This window comes from Haliaeetus albicilla, chromosome 7 (genome assembly GCF_947461875.1).
Source record: "Haliaeetus albicilla chromosome 7, bHalAlb1.1, whole genome shotgun sequence".
Lineage (NCBI taxonomy): Eukaryota > Metazoa > Chordata > Aves > Accipitriformes > Accipitridae > Haliaeetus > Haliaeetus albicilla.
Genome location: NC_091489.1, coordinates 6,623,828 through 6,649,194, shown reverse-complemented (window position 1 = coordinate 6,649,194; position 25,367 = coordinate 6,623,828). Strand labels below are relative to the sequence as shown.

The 25,367-nt window shown below is 55.4% G+C and overlaps 2 protein-coding genes and 4 pseudogenes across 2 annotated transcripts; 4 read left to right on the top strand and 2 right to left on the bottom strand.

Annotated features, from left to right (window-relative positions):
• Window positions 1-1,229: 1,229 nt before the first annotated feature.
• On the top strand, window positions 1,230-2,247 carry LOC138685816 (feather keratin Cos2-3-like; annotated as a pseudogene).
• A 3,491-nt stretch (window positions 2,248-5,738) lies between these two features.
• Window positions 5,739-6,756, bottom strand: LOC138685815 (feather keratin Cos2-3-like; annotated as a pseudogene).
• A 3,012-nt stretch (window positions 6,757-9,768) lies between these two features.
• LOC138685814 (feather keratin Cos2-3-like) lies at window positions 9,769-11,073 on the top strand. Its single transcript, XM_069786169.1, has 2 exons — window positions 9,769-9,780; window positions 10,170-11,073. Exon 2 carries the CDS (start codon window positions 10,191-10,193, stop codon window positions 10,497-10,499), a length of 309 nt encoding a protein of 102 aa, XP_069642270.1. The 5' UTR covers window positions 9,769-9,780; window positions 10,170-10,190; the 3' UTR covers window positions 10,500-11,073.
• Window positions 11,074-15,467: 4,394 nt separating this feature from the next.
• Window positions 15,468-16,485, top strand: LOC138685813 (feather keratin Cos2-3-like; annotated as a pseudogene).
• A 3,490-nt stretch (window positions 16,486-19,975) lies between these two features.
• On the bottom strand, window positions 19,976-20,997 carry LOC138685811 (feather keratin Cos2-3-like; annotated as a pseudogene).
• Window positions 20,998-24,275: 3,278 nt separating this feature from the next.
• Window positions 24,276-25,314, top strand: LOC138685810 (feather keratin Cos2-3-like). Its single transcript, XM_069786168.1, has one exon. The coding sequence runs from the start codon at window positions 24,432-24,434 to the stop codon at window positions 24,738-24,740; it is 309 nt and encodes a 102-aa protein (XP_069642269.1). The 5' UTR covers window positions 24,276-24,431; the 3' UTR covers window positions 24,741-25,314.
• The last annotated feature ends 53 nt before the right edge of the window (window positions 25,315-25,367 follow it).

Sequence of the window (25,367 nt, the reverse complement as noted above, 5' to 3'; positions counted from 1 at the left end):
TTCGGTTTTGCACAGCCACTGCACGCTCCAGGCATGAGAGCTATCCCAGCTTTTCTCCAAAGCCCCAATAAGATCATGGGTCTGCAAGTGTGCGCAGACTTTGAGGTTGTCCTGCTCGTGTTCTGGCTCGGGCTCTTGTCTTACATGTGTCTGGGGTCAGGCTGGAAAGGCAAGTCAGTGAGTCAGTGAGTCCAGGTCAGCTTGATAGTCATCAGGGTTCAGCAATGTCCAGCAATCACCAGGTGTGTTCGTAGAGGCAAGGCAGGTCTCAGGTGAAGCTGGGAAGCCACCCGCACGTCAGGGTCCAGACTGAGATCAGTGTGGTCCATGGCCCGATACAGGCACGGATGTGTCACAGCTGGAGCTGGAGCTCGGGTTGGGGCCGAGCACTAGGACTTAAGCTTGAAAGCTGCTCCCACGGGAAGAGGCGGTGGCAGTGGCTGAAGCCTCCCAGCAGCAACATCTGGCAATGATCTCAGCAAGGTCAACGAAGGGGAGCGGGTAGACCTCAGTTACACTGCCTCTAAGCTGGATCGGAGACAAGGCAGACTAAGATGGAGCATGCACGTGTGCTCAGGCATGCCTGCATGGAACCATCAAAAGCCTGTACACTCACATAAAGCACATCATCAGCTAGGGACTCTGCTGAGGAGATGCTCAGGACCACACTGTCAGGACAGGACTCAAGTACGCTGGGGAAGGACCAGGCCCCAGACACCCTCCTGGCATTGCCCCACGACCTGCAGGGTCTGCACAGGGAGGGGATGAGGCAAATGAGCCCAGCAAAATTGTCCTGAGAGCACTGTTACTGTTGCAATGGGGTCAGACACTCCCAGCAGAAGCCCACCTGCGTGCAACAATGAGCGACCACCAGAGAGAGACGGGGGAAGCAAGAGAAAAGGATGTGGCACGTCCATGACAGTCCTTGGGCACGCGGACGAGAAGCACGAGCGTGCTGCCCGTTTCCTGACACCTTTGCCACAAACAAGCCCACAGGAATGACCCAGGTGTACATCACCTGCCTGCACGGGACCCCTCCAGCACTTGAGCTGAGTCTTCTGCCTGTGCTGACGTTTGTCTCTGCCCGGAAATCCTTGGGCCTCTCATCCCAGCACTTACAGAAGCCTTCATATGGGAAAGCACGTGGCATAAGCCAGGAAATGAAAAGGCAGCAGTGCAGGAAACCAGGACACAGCCCATACCATTAGGTGGGATGGTCTGCATTTGACATGAGCTTGTCAGAAAATTATTACTTCCACAAAGGGTGCCTCTGGGCCCGAGGCAGTGCAGGACTGCTATAAAAGGCAGCCCGACTCTCTGCTCTCTCATCCACTTCTCTCGCCTCCTTCTCCTTGGGAATCAGGTGAGTGTGAAGCCTCTTCTCGTCCTCCTTCAAGATCAGGCCTTTCCTCGACGTATGTCGCAGCTGCTATGGGCTGTCGTAGCCCAGGGCTGGGAGCTGCTTCTCATGGCAGAGGGAAGGGGAGAGAAGGTCTTCTGCAGAGAGAGGCTGGGACTTAGTTGAGGTGCCTCCTGGCCTTGGAGCGTATGCTGAGCCAGGAGGTGCCTTGGCTCCACTGTGGATGGGTGCAGTGCTGCTTCTCATGTGTCCCCGTGCTCTGCTTCCCCTCCCCCATCTCCCAGGTGCACCTCTTGCCCAGAGACATGTCCTGCTACGACCAGTGCCAGCCCTGCCGGCCCTGCGGCCCGACCCCGCTGGCCAACAGCTGCAACGAGCCCTGTGTCAGGCAGTGCCAGAACTCCACTGTCGTCATCGAGCCCTCCTCCGTGGTGGTGACCCTGCCTGGCCCCATCCTCAGCTCCTTCCCGCAGAACACCGTTGTGGGCTCCTCCACCTCCGCTGCCGTTGGCAGCATCCTCAGCAGTAACGGAGTGCCCATCAACTCTGGGTGCTGTGACCTCTCCTGCATCACCAACCGCTACTGTGGCAGCAGATGTCAACCCTGCTAAAGCTGCTGGCAACGTCCTCGGGCAAGAACCTCAATAACATGGTGCTGGCCAGAAGATAAGAGCTTCGGGGCATTGTTTCCTTCTTCCACTCTCTTCTCTGTCTCTTTCTTTTGCTGTCGGCGTCTCCCAATGCCAGCCTAGTGGGGCCTGCGTCCCTCTGCAGGGCAGGCAGACGGACACCCTGCAGGAGCTCCACTGCATCTTAGTGGCTGCCCCTGGTGCTCCCTGTGAGCCACCTCCTTTTCTTCTTTGGACTCATTAAAGTTGTGCTGCATCCCAGCCTGGGCCTCCGAGTCCTCCTTTCTTCTGAGGCAACTCTTCCAGTCAGCTCAGGGAAAAAGGTGGAGGAAGGGGAGCTGGGATCCCCTGCAGTGGATTTTGGTTTGTGCCCTTTCCCTTGCAGCTGACAAAGACATCCCTAGCTACTCCACAGCCAGTGGCCATCAAAGAGAGGATTCCTCCCAAGGGTGGCAGGAGTGGGGATGGGGAGACAAGAATGCCTGGGGGTAGCCCACAGCCTCATCTCCACCTTCCCCTCCCCTCCATTACTTGATCTAGGTCCATGGCCAGCACACATGGGCACAGGCAGATGAGACAGCTACCTTACAGTCCTTCAGCACCTGGCAGGGCCCAGCTGCTCTCCAGACATGCAGGACTGAGGTAATTCACAAGTTAGGATCGGGATCAGCCGCACTGAGGCTGCACAATGGAGTCCCCGCTCCCTGTGAACCCAACAGCCCCACGGGCCACTGGGGCTCCAGGAGAGCACCCAGTGCTCAAAGATCCATTTTCTGGCCACCACCCCACCATTTACAGGCAGCGGGTGACCGGGCAGATGGCAGCAGTGCACAGAGCAGCCCCACAGCTACTTGCGCTCTCCGCAGTCCAGTGACCCCCTGCCTTCTCATGGCTTGTTTCAGGTGCCCGTCTTCCCTGAGTTTGTGCAAAGGATTTGTGGCTTTGCTATTAATGCCAAAGTTTAGGAATGCTTTTCAATTACACTTGAAATTTTCTTTTTGGACCCTGGCCTTTTAGCCCCAGGCAATGCTCTATATCCTGGTGTCCCTTGGGTATCCGTGGTCTCCTGGGTGCAGAAAAGGAGCTCCTAAAGACAATGCTGGGCTCAAAATAATGTCTCAGGCACACAGCGGCCCATGGACCACGTGAGGTTCCCCTCATGCTCCTCCTGCCCACGGTTCAGGGCAGAGACACCATCTTTGTCCAGCTCATTCGGCACTGGGCACCTTCAGCGGTACAGGACAGGCACCAACCCAAGCACAGCACAAATGCTGGGGATGACCCTGCCCATACTCAGCTTCCCTGGCTCCCCAGGTGCTCTGAGGCAGGGCCAGCCTGAGCTCTGCTCACACCACCGCTGTTCCTCACTTGCAGGGCAGGGTCTTCCTAGTCCTGCAGTCCCTGGCCGTTGGAGATCTGTCCTCCAACAGACCCTGCACACCACTGGGAACCACATTGGACACACCGAAGGGCAGGGCTGTGCCCTGACAGTAGGACACCTCTCCCCATGCCAGGCTCTGCAGGGAACAGGACCAGTCTGGGCAGTTACACGGGGAGGAAGAGTACTAGTACTAAGCCCAGGAAGGCACAGCCCCAGCATGGGTCCAAGGCCCTGCTCTGCCCTGGCCCCAGGCAATGGACCCCCGGATGGAGCCCTTCAACACACAACAGAGATGTCACCCAGAAGACCTAGATAATCAGTACACTCCTCTGGGTATAGGTATCTGCTGCCTTAGGCAGAAGTCTAATGTGGACCTGCTGACTCACTCTTTGGGGGTTCTCATTTCTCTGGATCGTGACAACAGCCTTCTAGAGAAGAAGTCCAAATGTTCATGTCCCTCTTTGCTATTCCCTGCCTGCAGTGTATGCCTCACTAGGTGAACAAGCCTAGGAAATGAAGAGGACATCAGCCATGCAGCATCCCATCTTCTCTGCAAAATAAATGTTAGTCTCAATTGCAATAAACTCTTTTGGAGTGCGGATTTTCTTTGTCTCGACAGTGGTGCAGTGGAGCCGTCTGCATACAGTGACATCACGATTGAAAGACATCACTGAGAGGATCATAGAATCATAGAATAGTCCAGGCTGGAAAGGACCTTGACAGATCATCTGGTCCAACGTTTCATGGGAAAGGGAGCCTAGATGAGATCATCTACAACCCTGTCCAAGCGCATCTTGAAAACTTCCAGGGGTGGGAAATCTACCACATCCCTGGGGAGGTTGTTCCAGTGAATGATTGTTCTTACTGTAAAAAATGTATTTCTTATGTCAAGATGAACCCTCTCCCAGTGCAACTTGTACTCGTTGGCCCTTGTCTTCTCCTTGTGACTCCTTGTGATGAGAGAGTCTCCGTCCTCTTTGTAGCCACTGGAATACAGTGATGAGGTTCCCCCCAAGCCTTATGTTCCCCAGGGAGAAAAGACATAACTCCTTCAGTCTTTCCTCATAAGACGGGTTCTCCAGCCCTTCGGTCATCTTTAACAGGTACGAGGGGGTGGCGGTGGGTGCCGGATCTGGATCAGAAGAGGCCGAGACAGGGGACTTGGATCCCAGCGGTAGCTTTCTTGTTGCAGAATGGCCATTCAGCAGGAGAGCCACCTGGGTGAAGATGACCACAAACCCCATGTCCATGCTACCAGGGCTTGCAGGAAGCAGATTATCTTTTTCATATGAGTGGTATACTGGAGCAGTTTGCATATGGTGACATCACAATTAAAGGACATCACCGAGAGGATCATGAACTCGGTGGTAGCCAGGAGGAAGGGGGAAAATGACTGTGCCAGCCAGCAGGCAACACAAACGATTTTCCCGGTGACAAGGAAAGTCTTCATCATTTTTGACACAAAGGTTATGGTGTACCAGATCTCCACAAAGGAAACCTGATGAGGAAGAAGAAATGCAGCAGGGTCTGCAGGTGCTGATTGGTCCACGCAGTGACAATGAAGAGGCCATTCTCCACCAGAGTTAGAAGATACATGGAGAAGATAATGGCACGTGGGGCCATGTGCCCACCGTGGGAGGTCTGGGAAGCCCAGGGGAATGAGATCAGTTACCAGCGTCTTGTTCTCCTTTACCGTGGCCCAGTACGTGACCAGAAGGAATCGGCTGCCCAGACAAGAGTGAAGGAACAAAGCTGTGGTGGGATAAATCTGTGATTTCTGTTGCTGTCAGAGGGACAAAACCAGCCCCTGTGGCTGACTGACAGAACCCATTTACCCCAGATGAAGGTCTGACCATGCCTGGGCTGAGGTGCGGGTAGTACACCAGAGCAGGGAGGACCTGGCAGCCTTCCGACTGACATTGCTGGTTTGCTGGAACTGACCATTGCCATGAAATGGCTGACTCCCGTTGCAACTCATTGTCTGTGTGGTAATTCCTGGGTGCATTGGTTTCTTGATTGCCTCATTCTTAATTGCCTACTTCAAATGCCCAAGGTGCCTGTTAGTAGGAATGTAGACGGTGGCTAGAGATTTCATCAAGTGTGATGGGGAAGAGGAGACAACACTTGGCGAGAGCTGGCAATGTCTTTGCCCAGAGGAGCCAAGCTAGGGTGAGACACCCACTAAGCTGAGCATCCCTTGGAAGCAGTTACAATCAGTTCATTCATGAAACCATGAAATTAATTTACCATGTTGCCAAGTGACAAAATCCACTGCAGGGGATGCCACCCTCCCCTTCCTCCACCTTTTTCCCTGAGCTGACTGGAAGAGTTGCCTCAGAAGAAAGGAGGACTCGGAGGCCCAGGCTGGGATGCAGCACAACTTTAATGAGTCCAAAGAAGAAAAGGAGGTGGCTCACAGGGAGCACCAGGGGCAGCCACTAAGATGCAGTGGAGCTCCTGCAGGGTGTCCGTCTGCCTGCCCTGCAGAGGGACGCAGGCCCCACTAGGCTGGCATTGGGAGACGCCGACAGCAAAAGAAAGAGACAGAGAAGAGAGTGGAAGAAGGAAACAATGCCCCGAAGCTCTTATCTTCTGGCCAGCACCATGTTATTGAGGTTCTTGCCCGAGGACGTTGCCAGCAGCTTTAGCAGGGTTGACATCTGCTGCCACAGTAGCGGTTGGTGATGCAGGAGAGGTCACAGCACCCAGAGTTGATGGGCACTCCGTTACTGCTGAGGATGCTGCCAACGGCAGCGGAGGTGGAGGAGCCCACAACGGTGTTCTGCGGGAAGGAGCTGAGGATGGGGCCGGGCAGGGTCACCACCACGGGGGAGGGCTCGATGACGACAGTGGAGTTCTGGCACTGCCTGACACAGGGCTCGTTGCAGCTGTTGGCCAGCGGGGTCGGGCCGCAGGGCCGGCAGGGCTGGCACTGGTCGTAGCAGGACATGTCTCTGGGCAAGAGGTGCACCTGGGAGATGGGGGAGGGGAAGCAGAGCACGGGGACACATGAGAAGCAGCACTGCACCCATCCACAGTGGAGCCAAGGCACCTCCTGGCTCAGCATACGCTCCAAGGCCAGGAGGCACCTCAACTAAGTCCCAGCCTCTCTCTGCAGAAGACCTTCTCTCCCCTTCCCTCTGCCATGAGAAGCAGCTCCCAGCCCTGGGCTACGACAGCCCATAGCAGCTGCGACATACGTCGAGGAAAGGCCTGATCTTGAAGGAGGACGAGAAGAGGCTTCACACTCACCTGATTCCCAAGGAGAAGGAGGCGAGAGAAGTGGATGAGAGAGCAGAGAGTCGGGCTGCCTTTTATAGCAGTCCTGCACTGCCTCGGGCCCAGAGGCACCCTTTGTGGAAGTAATAATTTTCTGACAAGCTCATGTCAAATGCAGACCATCCCACCTAATGGTATGGGCTGTGTCCTGGTTTCCTGCACTGCTGCCTTTTCATTTCCTGGCTTATGCCACGTGCTTTCCCATATGAAGGCTTCTGTAAGTGCTGGGATGAGAGGCCCAAGGATTTCCGGGCAGAGACAAACGTCAGCACAGGCAGAAGACTCAGCTCAAGTGCTGGAGGGGTCCCGTGCAGGCAGGTGATGTACACCTGGGTCATTCCTGTGGGCTTGTTTGTGGCAAAGGTGTCAGGAAACGGGCAGCACGCTCGTGCTTCTCGTCCGCGTGCCCAAGGACTGTCATGGACGTGCCACATCCTTTTCTCTTGCTTCCCCCGTCTCTCTCTGGTGGTCGCTCATTGTTGCACGCAGGTGGGCTTCTGCTGGGAGTGTCTGACCCCATTGCAACAGTAACAGTGCTCTCAGGACAATTTTCCTGGGCTCATTTGCCTCATCCCCTCCCTGTGCAGACCCTGCAGGTCGTGGGGCAATGCCAGGAGGGTGTCTGGGGCCTGGTCCTTCCCCAGCGTACTTGAGTCCTGTCCTGACAGTGTGGTCCTGAGCATCTCCTCAGCAGAGTCCCTAGCTGATGATGTGCTTTATGTGAGTGTACAGGCTTTTGATGGTTCCATGCAGGCATGCCTGAGCACACGTGCATGCTCCATCTTAGTCTGCCTTGTCTCCGATCCAGCTTAGAGGCAGTGTAACTGAGGTCTACCCGCTCCCCTTCGTTGACCTTGCTGAGATCATTGCCAGATGTTGCTGCTGGGAGGCTTCAGCCACTGCCACCGCCTCTTCCCGTGGGAGCAGCTTTCAAGCTTAAGTCCTAGTGCTCGGCCCCAACCCGAGCTCCAGCTCCAGCTGTGACACATCCGTGCCTGTATCGGGCCATGGACCACACTGATCTCAGTCTGGACCCTGACGTGCGGGTGGCTTCCCAGCTTCACCTGAGACCTGCCTTGCCTCTACGAACACACCTGGTGATTGCTGGACATTGCTGAACCCTGATGACTATCAAGCTGACCTGGAGGATATCCCAGGCAGGAACTGTGGTCCATGCAGAGCCCATGCTGAAGCAGGCTCCTGGCAGGAACTGTGGCCCCTGGAGGACCCACGCTGAAGCAGTCTTATCCAGAAGGCCAGCAGCCCGTAGACACAATCCATGCTGCAGCCAGCCTTGAAATACTGCAGCCTATGGGAAGGACTCATGCTGGAGCAGAAGAACATGTGAGGAGGAAACAGCAGCAGAAAGGAACAGTTGTGTACTGACCACGGTCCCCCATTCTGCATCCCATTGTGCAGCACGGGCTGTTCTGACCTGCTCACCCATTTGTTGCACAAGCAACAATTTTCCTACATGCTCCTCATGTATGGAAACATCCTAGGTGATGCTGGATTTCCTTTCTCCTTCCCCTGGCCGTGGGGCCCTCAAGCTAGGTCTCCTGCATCTCAGCTAAGGTCAAATGGTTGGGAACCACTGTGTCCAGACAGTGTCACATTTGAGGCTTGAAGAGGGAGCTTATACCACTGCTGCATTCCTCTAGGGCTGCTGGTGGTGTGGATCCTCGGCCCTTTCCAGTGTTGGTGCTGTTTTCTGGAGCCCTTGGCCCAAGGCCTGATGTTTACTAACTTCCCCCTCCCAGGCTCTGCAGGCTCTCATTCCTTTTCCCATAGCTCCTGTCTCTGGACAAGGGCCATTTGGGGCAGAGGGCTCCCCCATCGCTACAGACCAACAGAATCCTGTAACCTCAAAGCTTTTACATGAGTCAGGAGTGAGGACGCTGGGAAGCAGCACAGCCCCCCGAGGCTGCCTGGAGGCCTTATGGACAGAGTTGGCCAGGGTTCTCCTCAGTGAGACCGGAGTGCTGTGACCCTGTCTGTGACCCCTCAGACAATGAGGGGCTGAGACTGTGTCAGTGCCTGGCACTGTCGTGGAGGGATGTCACTACAGGCCTTGGAATGGTTAGGCCTGGGCGTGAGGTCAGGCACAACTATGTACACACACGCATGCATTCACGCATAGCCAACAAGCGTGCACAACGATATACACAGATGCACAGAGTCAGGCATACGTGCATAAGGACACAGAGACGTGTAGTTGCATGCAATTACTCACACCTGTGCAAAAAGATACACGTGTACGCAGAAACACGATCTCGCCAGAGGCATACGGCTGGGTGTACGCACAAGCATAGATGTGCATGCAGGTAATCCCACAGACTGCTACACAATCACACTCCCACGCACGTTGCTGCTGATAAGCACATGGGGGCAGAGGCAATAGGAAGGGATGTGACTGAGGCGCTGCTGGGGACCTCCCTGCCAGAGCAGGGACAGGGCACTCCGAACAGGACAGATGCGCAAGCAGCATAGCTAGAGGAGTCTCAGGGACTGTCCAGAGAGAGGAGGAGGCCAAAGAGGTTGGCAACTTCCTCCTGAGGGCAGCTTAAGGTGAAAGAGAGTTGAAAACCTGAAGTGCAGCACGCCTGCCTGGGAAGACAACAGCCGCTGACTGTTGGACTGAGCTGGGTGGGAAGGAAAGAGCACAGGGCACGTACTGACAGGAGCCCTTGGGTGACGAGCCAAGGATTGGAGGGCTGGGAGCAGCCAGGGCCCTCCCTGTCAGCAGGACCATAAAAAACCCACCAGAGTGCCCCAGAGTGACATCACCTGCCTCCACTGGGCTCTTCTGGCACTTAGTCCCTGTCTCCTGCCCACTGTGATGCATCCTTGACCTGGAAATCCTGGGACTTCTCATCCCAGCACTCAAAAGAAGCTTCTGTGATGGAATGGGCATGACATAAACCGGGAAATACAAAGGCAGCGTAGAGGCAAACAGCAGCACATCCCATGTCATTACCTGGGATATTTCCGTTCATTAGGAGCATGCAGGAAAATTGTTGCTTATGCAGAACTGCCTTTGGGCCCTGAGGCAGCGTGAGGCCAGTATAAAAGCCAGCCCAACTGGTCGCTCTCTCAACCACTTCTGTCACCTCCTTCTCCTTAGGAACCAGGTGAGTTGGAACCCCCTTTTCCCCTCCTCCTCCTCCTCCTCTAGAAAAAGGTCGAGCCTTCAAGAACAACTCAGCTGCTACCGGCTCCTTGGTCTTATGTCATGGCTCTGAGATCGTGGTCGGTGGAGAGGGCAAAGGAGAGATGGTCTGTCACGGAGAGAGTCTGAGGCTGGGCTGAGGTATCTTTTTGACTACAGGCTAGGCAGGAGCATTGCTGGGCCTTCCTGCTCTGCGAAGGACTCGGCTGAGCTCAGGCAAAGAAGCCCTTGTTCCCCCCTGCACAGCCTCTACCTCCCCACCCAGCGGGTGCCTTGGCTTCCTTTTGGTGGGGTTGCAGGCTGTTCCTCAGGTGTCCCTGTGCTCTGCTTCCTCCCTGGCCTCTCTCCCAGGTGAACCACCAGCCCCGAGACATGTCCTGCTCCGACAAGTGCCAGCCCTGCCAGCCCTGCGGCCCAACCCCGCTGGCCAACAGCTGCAACGAGCCCTGTGTCAGGCAGTGCCAGAACTCCACCGTTGTCATCGAGCCCTCTCCCGTGGTGGTGATTCTTCCTGGCCCCATCCTCAGCTCCTTCCCGCAGAACACCGTTGTGGGCTCCTCCACCTCCGCTGCCGTTGGCAGCATCCTCAGCAGTAACGGAGTGCCCATCAACTCTGGGTGCTGTGACCTCTCCTGCATCACCAGCCGCTACTGTGGCAGCAGAAGGTGCTCCCCCTGCTAAAGCCACTGGTGACAGCCCAGACAAAGAGCCCCGGGAACCCAGAAGATGTTGCCAGACCAAACAACGGAGATCGTGACCATTGCTTGGAGAGGGCCTTAGCATGCCCCACTCCTCTTGCAAAGGGTGTCAGCCCTTTGGAAAAGGCCAGCCTGGGCTCTCCGAAAACATGGCCAATGCCTCTCCTTCCCTTCCTCCACTCTCTCCTTTCCCTCCTTTTCCTTTCTTGTTTTCTGCTTCCCTCAGCCTTGAGGCCCACCAAAGGCAGCTTGGGGGGACCTGCCTGCCCCTTTCCCTCTGTGGGGTGTTGACACTTGGCCACCTGTGGCGATCCTTTCACTGTGGCCTCCTCTCAGAGACATCTTGTTTCCCTCTTTAGACTCATTAAACTCTGCTGCATCCCAGGCTCTGGCTCTGTGTGGTCCTTTCCTCCCTGAGTGCTCTCCAAAGCTGTCCAGGGAGAAAGGAGCTATGCTGGGAGGGAACAAATGGGTGAGCAGCTGGACCCTTTCTCATTCCTAGAGGACTGGGAGGGCAGGACACACTGTCTGTTGGCCTCCTTCAGTCCCTGTCCCTTGGCGCTGAGGACAACATCTCTGGCTACTCCACAGGCAGTGACCACCAGCCCTTCCCTTGCTGCATCTCTGCCTAGAAATATTCCCCTTGGCCTCTGAGCATGCCCTACAGGTGGTGATCCCAACTTGTGCTGTCTTCATGGGAGGACCCCAGTGCTGCAGGAGGCCCTGGGAGGTCGGCAGCCCCACAAGCACTCAAGGCAGCTCCTCTTGCTCTGGATGGAGCTCTGCTGGGGGAGAAGGCTCAGACAGAAGGCGGCCGTGAGGATGGAAGGAGGGGACGGCAGGAGAAATCACCTTGGCGAGAGCCCAGAGCCGCCTCCTCCTCACCTTCCCACCCACCTCCAGAAGGAAGGGCCATGGCATGCATCCAAGGGCAAAGACAGCTAGGGCAAGTCGCCTGTTCTTCCGTCACACCCATACAGTGCTCCATGCAGCCCCAGCGGTTCATTACACAGATTTGCAGGGCTGAGGTGTCTTGCAGAGTGCACATCCCCAAATCCCATCCGACGGAGCAGCTCCAGGGCAAAAAGGTTTTTTGCATGGGCCTGCAAGATGGCACAGGTGAGGGACTGACAGTTCCTCCCGTGAAACTCTAGAGAGAGCACAGGTCAGAACAGCCCGCGCTCCCTCTTTGCAGCTCACGGCAAGGGCAATCCCATCCCGGGGTGCAGGGACAGAACAGTTCCATGGCAGAAGCTCTCTCACCACCTTCTCCTTTTCCCTCAGGCCACTAACCCCAGACCCTCACAGAAACAGCATCTTCATTTGCAGATCTCTGGGTGCACAGTGGAAATAGGGGTGCCCAGGGAGAACTGAGGGCCCTACCCACAGAGCCCAGCCTTGCACAGAAGGGCCTCCTGCCTGGGTGCCAAGAGAGGAGAACTGTACTGTGCCCCACGTCCGAGCTTCCTCCTCTCCTGAAGCCTAGAGCTCATGGGGAGCAGCCTTTGGTGCTCGAACCTCAGAAATTTGGGACTACAAAGACAGCTGAGGTCTTCTGCACTGACCTACCTGTGAAAGACTGAGAGTGGATGGGCCGGAAAAGAGAGGCAATGAGGGATGGACGGTTGGGGAAAGAAAAGCTGTAAAGCTGTCCCTAGTTCCCAGGTACACAAGCACAAAGGCCAGCTGACAGCATTGCCCAGCATCCTCTGAGGGCAACAACAGCGGGAGAAAGAGACTGCTCCTGACGGCACAGATTCAAGCAGAAAAAAAGCATGTGAATGACAAACAGTCATGGCACCTCTAATTGCCATAACTGGTGTGAAACTAAAAAGACCTTGGCTGGCTTCCAGACACCCACCCAGCTGCTTTCTCACTCTCCCTCCTCAACAGGACAGGAGGAGAAAGTAAGGTGAAAAAGCTCACTGGTCGAGATAAAGACAGAGGGATTACTTACCGACCACCATCACAGGCAAAACCAGGCTTGACTGGAGGAAGATTCATTTACCTTATTGCCAATTAAAAGTACAGCAGGATGGTGAGAAACAGCAAAAAAAACCCCTTAAAACGCCTTTATCCCATCCCCACCTCTTTTTCACAGCCTCAACTTCCCTCCTTCATTCACAGCTCTTCTACTTCCTCCACCCTTAAGCACCACAGTGGGATGCAGAATGGGGGACTGTGGTCAGTACACAACTGTTCCTTTCTGCTGCTGTTTCCTCCTCACATGTTCTTCTGCTCCAGCATGAGTCCTTCCCATAGGCTGCAGTATTTCAAGGCTGGCTGCAGCGTGGATTGTGTCTACGGGCTGCTGGCCTTCTGGATAAGACTGCTTCAGCGTGGGTCCTCCAGGGGCCACAGTTCCTGCCCGGGATATCCACCTGGTCTGGCGAGGCATCCTCCATGGGCTGCTGTGTGGGTATCTGCTCCACCATGGTCTTTCCCTTGGGCTGCCTGGGTATCTCTGCACCACTGCCTGGAGCACCTCCTCCTCCTCCCTCCTCTCTGGCCTTGGTGTTTGCAAGGTTGTTTCTCACAATTTCCTTTTCTCCGTTCCTCACTTCCTGTGCAGTGTTTTGCCCTTCCTTAAACATGTTTTCACGGAGGCACCACCAGCGTTGCTACCGGGCTCAGCATTGGGCAGCAGTGAGTCCCTTTTGGAGCCAATTGGATCTGACTCTGTCAGACATGGGTGTAGCTGCTGCACTCTTCCCACAGAGGCCACCCTTGCAACCTTGTCCCCCAGCTGCTGAACCCTTGCCACATAAACCCAATAGATAGAGTGGGTCCAACAGAGAGTGAAGCACAACTAGATGGACAGGAATTTCAACAGAAGAGAACCATTCCAGGCTTCAGTAAGGGACAGAAGTAACTGTGAATAACCTCAAGAAAAACGCTCTTGCTGGTCACGCTTTACAATTTGGAAAGAAATGCTCCAAACCCACAGCCATCTAATGTCCCTGGCAAATCTTTCTGAATGCCTTTATCAAGCGGAGTGGATGGGATCTTCACTGCTGTGTTTCACATGCTCCCTGCACCTCTTTGAAACCCCATGGCACTTTCCCCAAGCATTCTGCCTGGCAGGTCCCTGAGGGGACAGAAACCTGCTCTGACGGCGTGCAGGGTTGCAGTTTTGCCTTCGGTTTTGCACAGCCACTGCACGCTCCAGGCATGAGAGCTATCCCAGCTTTTCTCCAAAGCCCCAATAAGATCATGGGTCTGCAAGTGTGCGCAGACTTTGAGGTTGTCCTGCTCGTGTTCTGGCTCGGGCTCTTGTCTTACATGTGTCTGGGGTCAGGCTGGAAAGGCAAGTCAGTGAGTCAGTGAGTCCAGGTCAGCTTGATAGTCATCAGGGTTCAGCAATGTCCAGCAATCACCAGGTGTGTTCGTAGAGGCAAGGCAGGTCTCAGGTGAAGCTGGGAAGCCACCCGCACGTCAGGGTCCAGACTGAGATCAGTGTGGTCCATGGCCCGATACAGGCACGGATGTGTCACAGCTGGAGCTGGAGCTCGGGTTGGGGCCGAGCACTAGGACTTAAGCTTGAAAGCTGCTCCCACGGGAAGAGGCGGTGGCAGTGGCTGAAGCCTCCCAGCAGCAACATCTGGCAATGATCTCAGCAAGGTCAACGAAGGGGAGCGGGTAGACCTCAGTTACACTGCCTCTAAGCTGGATCGGAGACAAGGCAGACTAAGATGGAGCATGCACGTGTGCTCAGGCATGCCTGCATGGAACCATCAAAAGCCTGTACACTCACATAAAGCACATCATCAGCTAGGGACTCTGCTGAGGAGATGCTCAGGACCACACTGTCAGGACAGGACTCAAGTACGCTGGGGAAGGACCAGGCCCCAGACACCCTCCTGGCATTGCCCCACGACCTGCAGGGTCTGCACAGGGAGGGGATATCCTGGTTTCAGCTGGTATAGAGTTAACTGTCTTCGTAGTAGCTGGTACAGTGCTATGTTTTGAGTTCAGTATGCGAAGAATGTTGATAACACTGATGTTTTCAGGTGTTGCTAAGTAATGTTTAGACTAAAGTCAAGGATTTTTCAGCTTCTCATGCCCAGCCAGTGAGAAAGCTGGAGGGGCACAAGAAGTTGGCACAGGACACAGCCAGGGCAGCCGACCTAAACTGGCCAACAAGGTATTTCATACCATGTGACGTCACATTTAGTACAGGAACTGGGAAGTGGGGGCGGGGAATCGCCGCTCGGGGACTGGCTGGGTGTCGGTCGGCGGGTGGTGAGCAATTGCACTGCGCATCATTTGTACATTCCAATCCTTTTATGACTACTGTTGTCATTTTATTAGTGTTATCATTATCATTACTAGTTTCTTCTTTTCTGTTCTATTAAACTGTTCTTATCTCAACCCACGAGTTTTACTTCTTTTCCCGATTTCATCCCCCATCCCACCGGATGGGGGGAGAGTGAGTGAGCGGCTGCGTGGTGCTTAGTTGCTGGCTGGGGTTAAACCACGACAGGGGATGAGGCAAATGAGCCCAGCAAAATTGTCCTGAGAGCACTGTTACTGTTGCAATGGGGTCAGACACTCCCAGCAGAAGCCCACCTGCGTGCAACAATGAGCGACCACCGGAGAGAGACGGGGGAAGCAAGAGAAAAGGATGTGGCACGTCCATGACAGTCCTTGGGCACGCGGACGAGAAGCACGAGCGTGCTGCCCGTTTCCTGACACCTTTGCCACAAACAAGCCCACAGGAATGACCCAGGTGTACATCACCTGCCTGCACGGGACCCCTCCAGCACTTGAGCTGAGTCTTCTGCCTGTGCTGACGTTTGTCTCTGCCCGGAAATCCTTGGGCCTCTCATCCCAGCACTTACAGAAGCCTTCATATGGGAAAGCACGTGGCATAAGCCAGGAAATGAAAAGGCAGCAGTGCAGGAAACCAGGACACAGCCCATACCATTAGGTGGGATGGTCTGCATTTGACATGAGCTTGTCAGAAAATTATTACTTCCACAAAGGGTGCCTCTGGGCCCGAGGCAGTGCAGGACTGCTATAAAAGGCAGCCCGACTCTCTGCTCTCTCATCCACTTCTCTCGCCTCCTTCTCCTTGGGAATCAGGTGAGTGTGAAGCCTCTTCTCGTCCTCCTTCAAGATCAGGCCTTTCCTCGACGTATGTCGCAGCTGCTATGGGCTGTCGTAGCCCAGGGCTGGGAGCTGCTTCTCATGGCAGAGGGAAGGGGAGAGAAGGTCTTCTGCAGAGAGAGGCTGGGACTTAGTTGAGGTGCCTCCTGGCCTTGGAGCGTATGCTGAGCCAGGAGGTGCCTTGGCTCCACTGTGGATGGGTGCAGTGCTGCTTCTCATGTGTCCCCGTGCTCTGCTTCCCCTCCCCCATCTCCCAGGTGCACCTCTTGCCCAGAGACATGTCCTGCTACGACCAGTGCCAGCCCTGCCGGCCCTGCGGCCCGACCCCGCTGGCCAACAGCTGCAACGAGCCCTGTGTCAGGCAGTGCCAGAACTCCACTGTCGTCATCGAGCCCTCCCCCGTGGTGGTGACCCTGCCCGGCCCCATCCTCAGCTCCTTCCCGCAGAACACCGTTGTGGGCTCCTCCACCTCCGCTGCCGTTGGCAGCATCCTCAGCAGTAACGGAGTGCCCATCAACTCTGGGTGCTGTGACCTCTCCTGCATCACCAACCGCTACTGTGGCAGCAGATGTCAACCCTGCTAAAGCTGCTGGCAACGTCCTCGGGCAAGAACCTCAATAACATGGTGCTGGCCAGAAGATAAGAGCTTCGGGGCATTGTTTCCTTCTTCCACTCTCTTCTCTGTCTCTTTCTTTTGCTGTCGGCGTCTCCCAATGCCAGCCTAGTGGGGCCTGCGTCCCTCTGCAGGGCAGGCAGACGGACACCCTGCAGGAGCTCCACTGCATCTTAGTGGCTGCCCCTGGTGCTCCCTGTGAGCCACCTCCTTTTCTTCTTTGGACTCATTAAAGTTGTGCTGCATCCCAGCCTGGGCCTCCGAGTCCTCCTTTCTTCTGAGGCAACTCTTCCAGTCAGCTCAGGGAAAAAGGTGGAGGAAGGGGAGGGTGGCATCCCCTGCAGTGGATTTTGTCACTTGGCAACATGGTAAATTAATTTCATGGTTTCATGAACGAACTGATTGTAACTGCTTCCAAGGGATGCTCAGCTTAGTGGGTGTCTCACCCTAGCTTGGCTCCTCTGGGCAAAGACATTGCCAGCTCTCGCCAAGTGTTGTCTCCTCTTCCCCATCACACTTGATGAAATCTCTAGCCACCGTCTACATTCCTACTAACAGGCACCTTGGGCATTTGAAGTAGGCAATTAAGAATGAGGCAATCAAGAAACCAATGCACCCAGGAATTACCACACAGACAATGAGTTGCAACGGGAGTCAGCCATTTCATGGCAATGGTCAGTTCCAGCAAACCAGCAATGTCAGTCGGAAGGCTGCCAGGTCCTCCCTGCTCTGGTGTACTACCCGCACCTCAGCCCAGGCATGGTCAGACCTTCATCTGGGGTAAATGGGTTCTGTCAGTCAGCCACAGGGGCTGGTTTTGTCCCTCTGACAGCAACAGAAATCACAGATTTATCCCACCACAGCTTTGTTCCTTCACTCTTGTCTGGGCAGCCGATTCCTTCTGGTCACGTACTGGGCCACGGTAAAGGAGAACAAGACGCTGGTAACTGATCTCATTCCCCTGGGCTTCCCAGACCTCCCACGGTGGGCACATGGCCCCACGTGCCATTATCTTCTCCATGTATCTTCTAACTCTGGTGGAGAATGGCCTCTTCATTGTCACTGCGTGGACCAATCAGCACCTGCAGACCCTGCTGCATTTCTTCTTCCTCATCAGGTTTCCTTTGTGGAGATCTGGTACACCATAACCTTTGTGTCAAAAATGATGAAGACTTTCCTTGTCACCGGGAAAATCGTTTGTGTTGCCTGCTGGCTGGCACAGTCATTTTCCCCCTTCCTCCTGGCTACCACCGAGTTCATGATCCTCTCGGTGATGTCCTTTAATTGTGATGTCACCATATGCAAACTGCTCCAGTATACCACTCATATGAAAAAGATAATCTGCTTCCTGCAAGCCCTGGTAGCATGGACATGGGGTTTGTGGTCATCTTCACCCAGGTGGCTCTCCTGCTGAATGGCCATTCTGCAACAAGAAAGCTACCGCTGGGATCCAAGTCCCCTGTCTCGGCCTCTTCTGATCCAGATCCGGCACCCACCGCCACCCCCTCGTACCTGTTAAAGATGACCGAAGGGCTGGAGAACCCGTCTTATGAGGAAAGACTGAAGGAGTTATGTCTTTTCTCCCTGGGGAACATAAGGCTTGGGGGGAACCTCATCACTGTATTCCAGTGGCTACAAAGAGGACGGAGACTCTCTCATCACAAGGAGTCACAAGGAGAAGACAAGGGCCAACGAGTACAAGTTGCACTGGGAGAGGGTTCATCTTGACATAAGAAATACATTTTTTACAGTAAGAACAATCATTCACTGGAACAACCTCCCCAGGGATGTGGTAGATTTCCCACCCCTGGAAGTTTTCAAGATGCGCTTGGACAGGGTTGTAGATGATCTCATCTAGGCTCCCTTTCCCATGAAACGTTGGACCAGATGATCTGTCAAGGTCCTTTCCAGCCTGGACTATTCTATGATTCTATGATCCTCTCAGTGATGTCTTTCAATCGTGATGTCACTGTATGCAGACGGCTCCACTGCACCACTGTCGAGACAAAGAAAATCCGCACTCCAAAAGAGTTTATTGCAATTGAGACTAACATTTATTTTGCAGAGAAGATGGGATGCTGCATGGCTGATGTCCTCTTCATTTCCTAGGCTTGTTCACCTAGTGAGGCATACACTGCAGGCAGGGAATAGCAAAGAGGGACATGAACATTTGGACTTCTTCTCTAGAAGGCTGTTGTCACGATCCAGAGAAATGAGAACCCCCAAAGAGTGAGTCAGCAGGTCCACATTAGACTTCTGCCTAAGGCAGCAGATACCTATACCCAGAGGAGTGTACTGATTATCTAGGTCTTCTGGGTGACATCTCTGTTGTGTGTTGAAGGGCTCCATCCGGGGGTCCATTGCCTGGGGCCAGGGCAGAGCAGGGCCTTGGACCCACGCTGGGGCTGTGCCTTCCTGGGCTTAGTACTAGTACTCTTCCTCCCCGTGTAACTGCCCAGACTGGTCCTGTTCCCTGCAGAGCCTGGCATGGGGAGAGGTGTCCTACTGTCAGGGCACAGCCCTGCCCTTCGGTGTGTCCAATGTGGTTCCCAGTGGTGTGCAGGGTCTGTTGGAGGACAGATCTCCAACGGCCAGGGACTGCAGGACTAGGAAGACCCTGCCCTGCAAGTGAGGAACAGCGGTGGTGTGAGCAGAGCTCAGGCTGGCCCTGCCTCAGAGCACCTGGGGAGCCAGGGAAGCTGAGTATGGGCAGGGTCATCCCCAGCATTTGTGCTGTGCTTGGGTTGGTGCCTGTCCTGTACCGCTGAAGGTGCCCAGTGCCGAATGAGCTGGACAAAGATGGTGTCTCTGCCCTGAACCGTGGGCAGGAGGAGCATGAGGGGAACCTCACGTGGTCCATGGGCCGCTGTGTGCCTGAGACATTATTTTGAGCCCAGCATTGTCTTTAGGAGCTCCTTTTCTGCACCCAGGAGACCACGGATACCCAAGGGACACCAGGATATAGAGCATTGCCTGGGGCTAAAAGGCCAGGGTCCAAAAAGAAAATTTCAAGTGTAATTGAAAAGCATTCCTAAACTTTGGCATTAATAGCAAAGCCACAAATCCTTTGCACAAACTCAGGGAAGACGGGCACCTGAAACAAGCCATGAGAAGGCAGGGGGTCACTGGACTGCGGAGAGCGCAAGTAGCTGTGGGGCTGCTCTGTGCACTGCTGCCATCTGCCCGGTCACCCGCTGCCTGTAAATGGTGGGGTGGTGGCCAGAAAATGGATCTTTGAGCACTGGGTGCTCTCCTGGAGCCCCAGTGGCCCGTGGGGCTGTTGGGTTCACAGGGAGCGGGGACTCCATTGTGCAGCCTCAGTGCGGCTGATCCCGATCCTAACTTGTGAATTACCTCAGTCCTGCATGTCTGGAGAGCAGCTGGGCCCTGCCAGGTGCTGAAGGACTGTAAGAGGTAGCTGTCTCATCTGCCTGTGCCTATGTGTGCTGGCCATGGACCTAGATCAAGTAATGGAGGGGAGGGGAAGGTGGAGATGAGGCTGTGGGCTACCCCCAGGCATTCTTGTCTCCCCATCCCCACTCCTGCCACCCTTGGGAGGAATCCTCTCTTTGATGGCCACTGGCTGTGGAGTAGCTAGGGATGTCTTTGTCAGCTGCAAGGGAAAGGGCACAAACCAAAATCCACTGCAGGGGATGCCACCCTCCCCTTCCTCCACCTTTTTCCCTGAGCTGACTGGAAGAGTTGCCTCAGAAGAAAGGAGGACTCGGAGGCCCAGGCTGGGATGCAGCACAACTTTAATGAGTCCAAAGAAGAAAAGGAGGTGGCTCACAGGGAGCACCAGGGGCAGCCACTAAGATGCAGTGGAGCTCCTGCAGGGTGTCCGTCTGCCTGCCCTGCAGAGGGACGCAGGCCCCACTAGGCTGGCATTGGGAGACGCCGACAGCAAAAGAAAGAGACAGAGAAGAGAGTGGAAGAAGGAAACAATGCCCCGAAGCTCTTATCTTCTGGCCAGCACCATGTTATTGAGGTTCTTGCCCGAGGACGTTGCCAGCAGCTTTAGCAGGGTTGACATCTGCTGCCACAGTAGCGGTTGGTGATGCAGGAGAGGTCACAGCACCCAGAGTTGATGGGCACTCCGTTACTGCTGAGGATGCTGCCAACGGCAGCGGAGGTGGAGGAGCCCACAACGGTGTTCTGCGGGAAGGAGCTGAGGATGGGGCCAGGCAGGGTCACCACCACGGGGGAGGGCTCGATGACGACAGTGGAGTTCTGGCACTGCCTGACACAGGGCTCGTTGCAGCTGTTGGCCAGCGGGGTCGGGCCGCAGGGCCGGCAGGGCTGGCACTGGTCGTAGCAGGACATGTCTCTGGGCAAGAGGTGCACCTGGGAGATGGGGGAGGGGAAGCAGAGCACGGGGACACATGAGAAGCAGCACTGCACCCATCCACAGTGGAGCCAAGGCACCTCCTGGCTCAGCATACGCTCCAAGGCCAGGAGGCACCTCAACTAAGTCCCAGCCTCTCTCTGCAGAAGACCTTCTCTCCCCTTCCCTCTGCCATGAGAAGCAGCTCCCAGCCCTGGGCTACGACAGCCCATAGCAGCTGCGACATACGTCGAGGAAAGGCCTGATCTTGAAGGAGGACGAGAAGAGGCTTCACACTCACCTGATTCCCAAGGAGAAGGAGGCGAGAGAAGTGGATGAGAGAGCAGAGAGTCGGGCTGCCTTTTATAGCAGTCCTGCACTGCCTCGGGCCCAGAGGCACCCTTTGTGGAAGTAATAATTTTCTGACAAGCTCATGTCAAATGCAGACCATCCCACCTAATGGTATGGGCTGTGTCCTGGTTTCCTGCACTGCTGCCTTTTCATTTCCTGGCTTATGCCACGTGCTTTCCCATATGAAGGCTTCTGTAAGTGCTGGGATGAGAGGCCCAAGGATTTCCGGGCAGAGACAAACGTCAGCACAGGCAGAAGACTCAGCTCAAGTGCTGGAGGGGTCCCGTGCAGGCAGGTGATGTACACCTGGGTCATTCCTGTGGGCTTGTTTGTGGCAAAGGTGTCAGGAAACGGGCAGCACGCTCGTGCTTCTCGTCCGCGTGCCCAAGGACTGTCATGGACGTGCCACATCCTTTTCTCTTGCTTCCCCCGTCTCTCTCCGGTGGTCGCTCATTGTTGCACGCAGGTGGGCTTCTGCTGGGAGTGTCTGACCCCATTGCAACAGTAACAGTGCTCTCAGGACAATTTTGCTGGGCTCATTTGCCTCATCCCCTCCCTGTGCAGACCCTGCAGGTCGTGGGGCAATGCCAGGAGGGTGTCTGGGGCCTGGTCCTTCCCCAGCGTACTTGAGTCCTGTCCTGACAGTGTGGTCCTGAGCATCTCCTCAGCAGAGTCCCTAGCTGATGATGTGCTTTATGTGAGTGTACAGGCTTTTGATGGTTCCATGCAGGCATGCCTGAGCACACGTGCATGCTCCATCTTAGTCTGCCTTGTCTCCGATCCAGCTTAGAGGCAGTGTAACTGAGGTCTACCCGCTCCCCTTCGTTGACCTTGCTGAGATCATTGCCAGATGTTGCTGCTGGGAGGCTTCAGCCACTGCCACCGCCTCTTCCCGTGGGAGCAGCTTTCAAGCTTAAGTCCTAGTGCTCGGCCCCAACCCGAGCTCCAGCTCCAGCTGTGACACATCCGTGCCTGTATCGGGCCATGGACCACACTGATCTCAGTCTGGACCCTGACGTGCGGGTGGCTTCCCAGCTTCACCTGAGACCTGCCTTGCCTCTACGAACACACCTGGTGATTGCTGGACATTGCTGAACCCTGATGACTATCAAGCTGACCTGGAGGATATCCCAGGCAGGAACTGTGGTCCATGCAGAGCCCATGCTGAAGCAGGCTCCTGGCAGGAACTGTGGCCCCTGGAGGACCCACGCTGAAGCAGTCCTATCCAGAAGGCCAGCAGCCCGTAGACACAATCCACGCTGCAGCCAGCCTTGAAATACTGCAGCCTATGGGAAGGACTCATGCTGGAGCAGAAGAACATGTGAGGAGGAAACAGCAGCAGAAAGGAACAGTTGTGTACTGACCACGGTCCCCCATTCTGCATCCCATTGTGCAGCACGGGCTGTTCTGACCTGCTCACCCATTTGTTGCACAAGCAACAATTTTCCTACATGCTCCTCATGTATGGAAACATCCTAGGTGATGCTGGATTTCCTTTCTCCTTCCCCTGGCCGTGGGGCCCTCAAGCTAGGTCTCCTGCATCTCAGCTAAGGTCAAATGGTTGGGAACCACTGTGTCCAGACAGTGTCACATTTGAGGCTTGAAGAGGGAGCTTATACCACTGCTGCATTCCTCTAGGGCTGCTGGTGGTGTGGATCCTCGGCCCTTTCCAGTGTTGGTGCTGTTTTCTGGAGCCCTTGGCCCAAGGCCTGATGTTTACTAACTTCCCCCTCCCAGGCTCTGCAGGCTCTCATTCCTTTTCCCATAGCTCCTGTCTCTGGACAAGGGCCATTTGGGGCAGAGGGCTCCCCCATCGCTACAGACCAACAGAATCCTGTAACCTCAAAGCTTTTACATGAGTCAGGAGTGAGGACGCTGGGAAGCAGCACAGCCCCCCGAGGCTGCCTGGAGGCCTTATGGACAGAGTTGGCCAGGGTTCTCCTCAGTGAGACCGGAGTGCTGTGACCCTGTCTGTGACCCCTCAGACAATGAGGGGCTGAGACTGTGTCAGTGCCTGGCACTGTCGTGGAGGGATGTCACTACAGGCCTTGGAATGGTTAGGCCTGGGCGTGAGGTCAGGCACAACTATGTACACACACGCATGCATTCACGCATAGCCAACAAGCGTGCACAACGATATACACAGATGCACAGAGTCAGGCATACGTGCATAAGGACACAGAGACGTGTAGTTGCATGCAATTACTCACACCTGTGCAAAAAGATACACGTGTACGCAGAAACACGATCTCGCCAGAGGCATACGGCTGGGTGTACGCACAAGCATAGATGTGCATGCAGGTAATCCCACAGACTGCTACACAATCACACTCCCACGCACGTTGCTGCTGATAAGCACATGGGGGCAGAGGCAATAGGAAGGGATGTGACTGAGGCGCTGCTGGGGACCTCCCTGCCAGAGCAGGGACAGGGCACTCCGAACAGGACAGATGCGCAAGCAGCATAGCTAGAGGAGTCTCAGGGACTGTCCAGAGAGAGGAGGAGGCCAAAGAGGTTGGCAACTTCCTCCTGAGGGCAGCTTAAGGTGAAAGAGAGTTGAAAACCTGAAGTGCAGCACGCCTGCCTGGGAAGACAACAGCCGCTGACTGTTGGACTGAGCTGGGTGGGAAGGAAAGAGCACAGGGCACGTACTGACAGGAGCCCTTGGGTGACGAGCCAAGGATTGGAGGGCTGGGAGCAGCCAGGGCCCTCCCTGTCAGCAGGACCATAAAAAACCCACCAGAGTGCCCCAGAGTGACATCACCTGCCTCCACTGGGCTCTTCTGGCACTTAGTCCCTGTCTCCTGCCCACTGTGATGCATCCTTGACCTGGAAATCCTGGGACTTCTCATCCCAGCACTCAAAAGAAGCTTCTGTGATGGAATGGGCATGACATAAACCGGGAAATACAAAGGCAGCGTAGAGGCAAACAGCAGCACATCCCATGTCATTACCTGGGATATTTCCGTTCATTAGGAGCATGCAGGAAAATTGTTGCTTATGCAGAACTGCCTTTGGGCCCTGAGGCAGCGTGAGGCCAGTATAAAAGCCAGCCCAACTGGTCGCTCTCTCAACCACTTCTGTCACCTCCTTCTCCTTAGGAACCAGGTGAGTTGGAACCCCCTTTTCCCCTCCTCCTCCTCCTCCTCTAGAAAAAGGTCGAGCCTTCAAGAACAACTCAGCTGCTACCGGCTCCTTGGTCTTATGTCATGGCTCTGAGATCGTGGTCGGTGGAGAGGGCAAAGGAGAGATGGTCTGTCACGGAGAGAGTCTGAGGCTGGGCTGAGGTATCTTTTTGACTACAGGCTAGGCAGGAGCATTGCTGGGCCTTCCTGCTCTGCGAAGGACTCGGCTGAGCTCAGGCAAAGAAGCCCTTGTTCCCCCCTGCACAGCCTCTACCTCCCCACCCAGCGGGTGCCTTGGCTTCCTTTTGGTGGGGTTGCAGGCTGTTCCTCAGGTGTCCCTGTGCTCTGCTTCCTCCCTGGCCTCTCTCCCAGGTGAACCACCAGCCCCGAGACATGTCCTGCTCCGACAAGTGCCAGCCCTGCCAGCCCTGCGGCCCAACCCCGCTGGCCAACAGCTGCAACGAGCCCTGTGTCAGGCAGTGCCAGCCTTCCACCGTTGTCATCGAGCCCTCTCCCGTGGTGGTGATTCTTCCTGGCCCCATCCTCAGCTCCTTCCCGCAGAACACCGTTGTGGGCTCCTCCACCTCCGCTGCCGTTGGCAGCATCCTCAGCAGTAACGGAGTGCCCATCAACTCTGGGTGCTGTGACCTCTCCTGCATCACCAGCCGCTACTGTGGCAGCAGAAGGTGCTCCCCCTGCTAAAGCCACTGGTGACAGCCCAGACAAAGAGCCCCGGGAACCCAGAAGATGTTGCCAGACCAAACAACGGAGATCGTGACCATTGCTTGGAGAGGGCCTTAGCATGCCCCACTCCTCTTGCAAAGGGTGTCAGCCCTTTGGAAAAGGCCAGCCTGGGCTCTCCGAAAACATGGCCAATGCCTCTCCTTCCCTTCCTCCACTCTCTCCTTTCCCTCCTTTTCCTTTCTTGTTTTCTGCTTCCCTCAGCCTTGAGGCCCACCAAAGGCAGCTTGGGGGGACCTGCCTGCCCCTTTCCCTCTGTGGGGTGTTGACACTTGGCCACCTGTGGCGATCCTTTCACTGTGGCCTCCTCTCAGAGACATCTTGTTTCCCTCTTTAGACTCATTAAACTCTGCTGCATCCCAGGCTCTGGCTCTGTGTGGTCCTTTCCTCCCTGAGTGCTCTCCAAAGCTGTCCAGGGAGAAAGGAGCTATGCTGGGAGGGAACAAATGGGTGAGCAGCTGGACCCTTTCTCATTCCTAGAGGACTGGGAGGGCAGGACACACTGTCTGTTGGCCTCCTTCAGTCCCTGTCCCTTGGCGCTGAGGACAACATCTCTGGCTACTCCACAGGCAGTGACCACCAGCCCTT

What these genes read in the sequence shown, in the direction of transcription:
- LOC138685814 (XM_069786169.1), top strand. Translation starts at nt 10,191, where the DNA reads ATGTCCTGCTCCGACAAGTGCCAGCCCTGCCAGCCCTGCGGCCCAACC.
- LOC138685810 (XM_069786168.1), top strand. Translation starts at nt 24,432, where the DNA reads ATGTCCTGCTCCGACAAGTGCCAGCCCTGCCAGCCCTGCGGCCCAACC.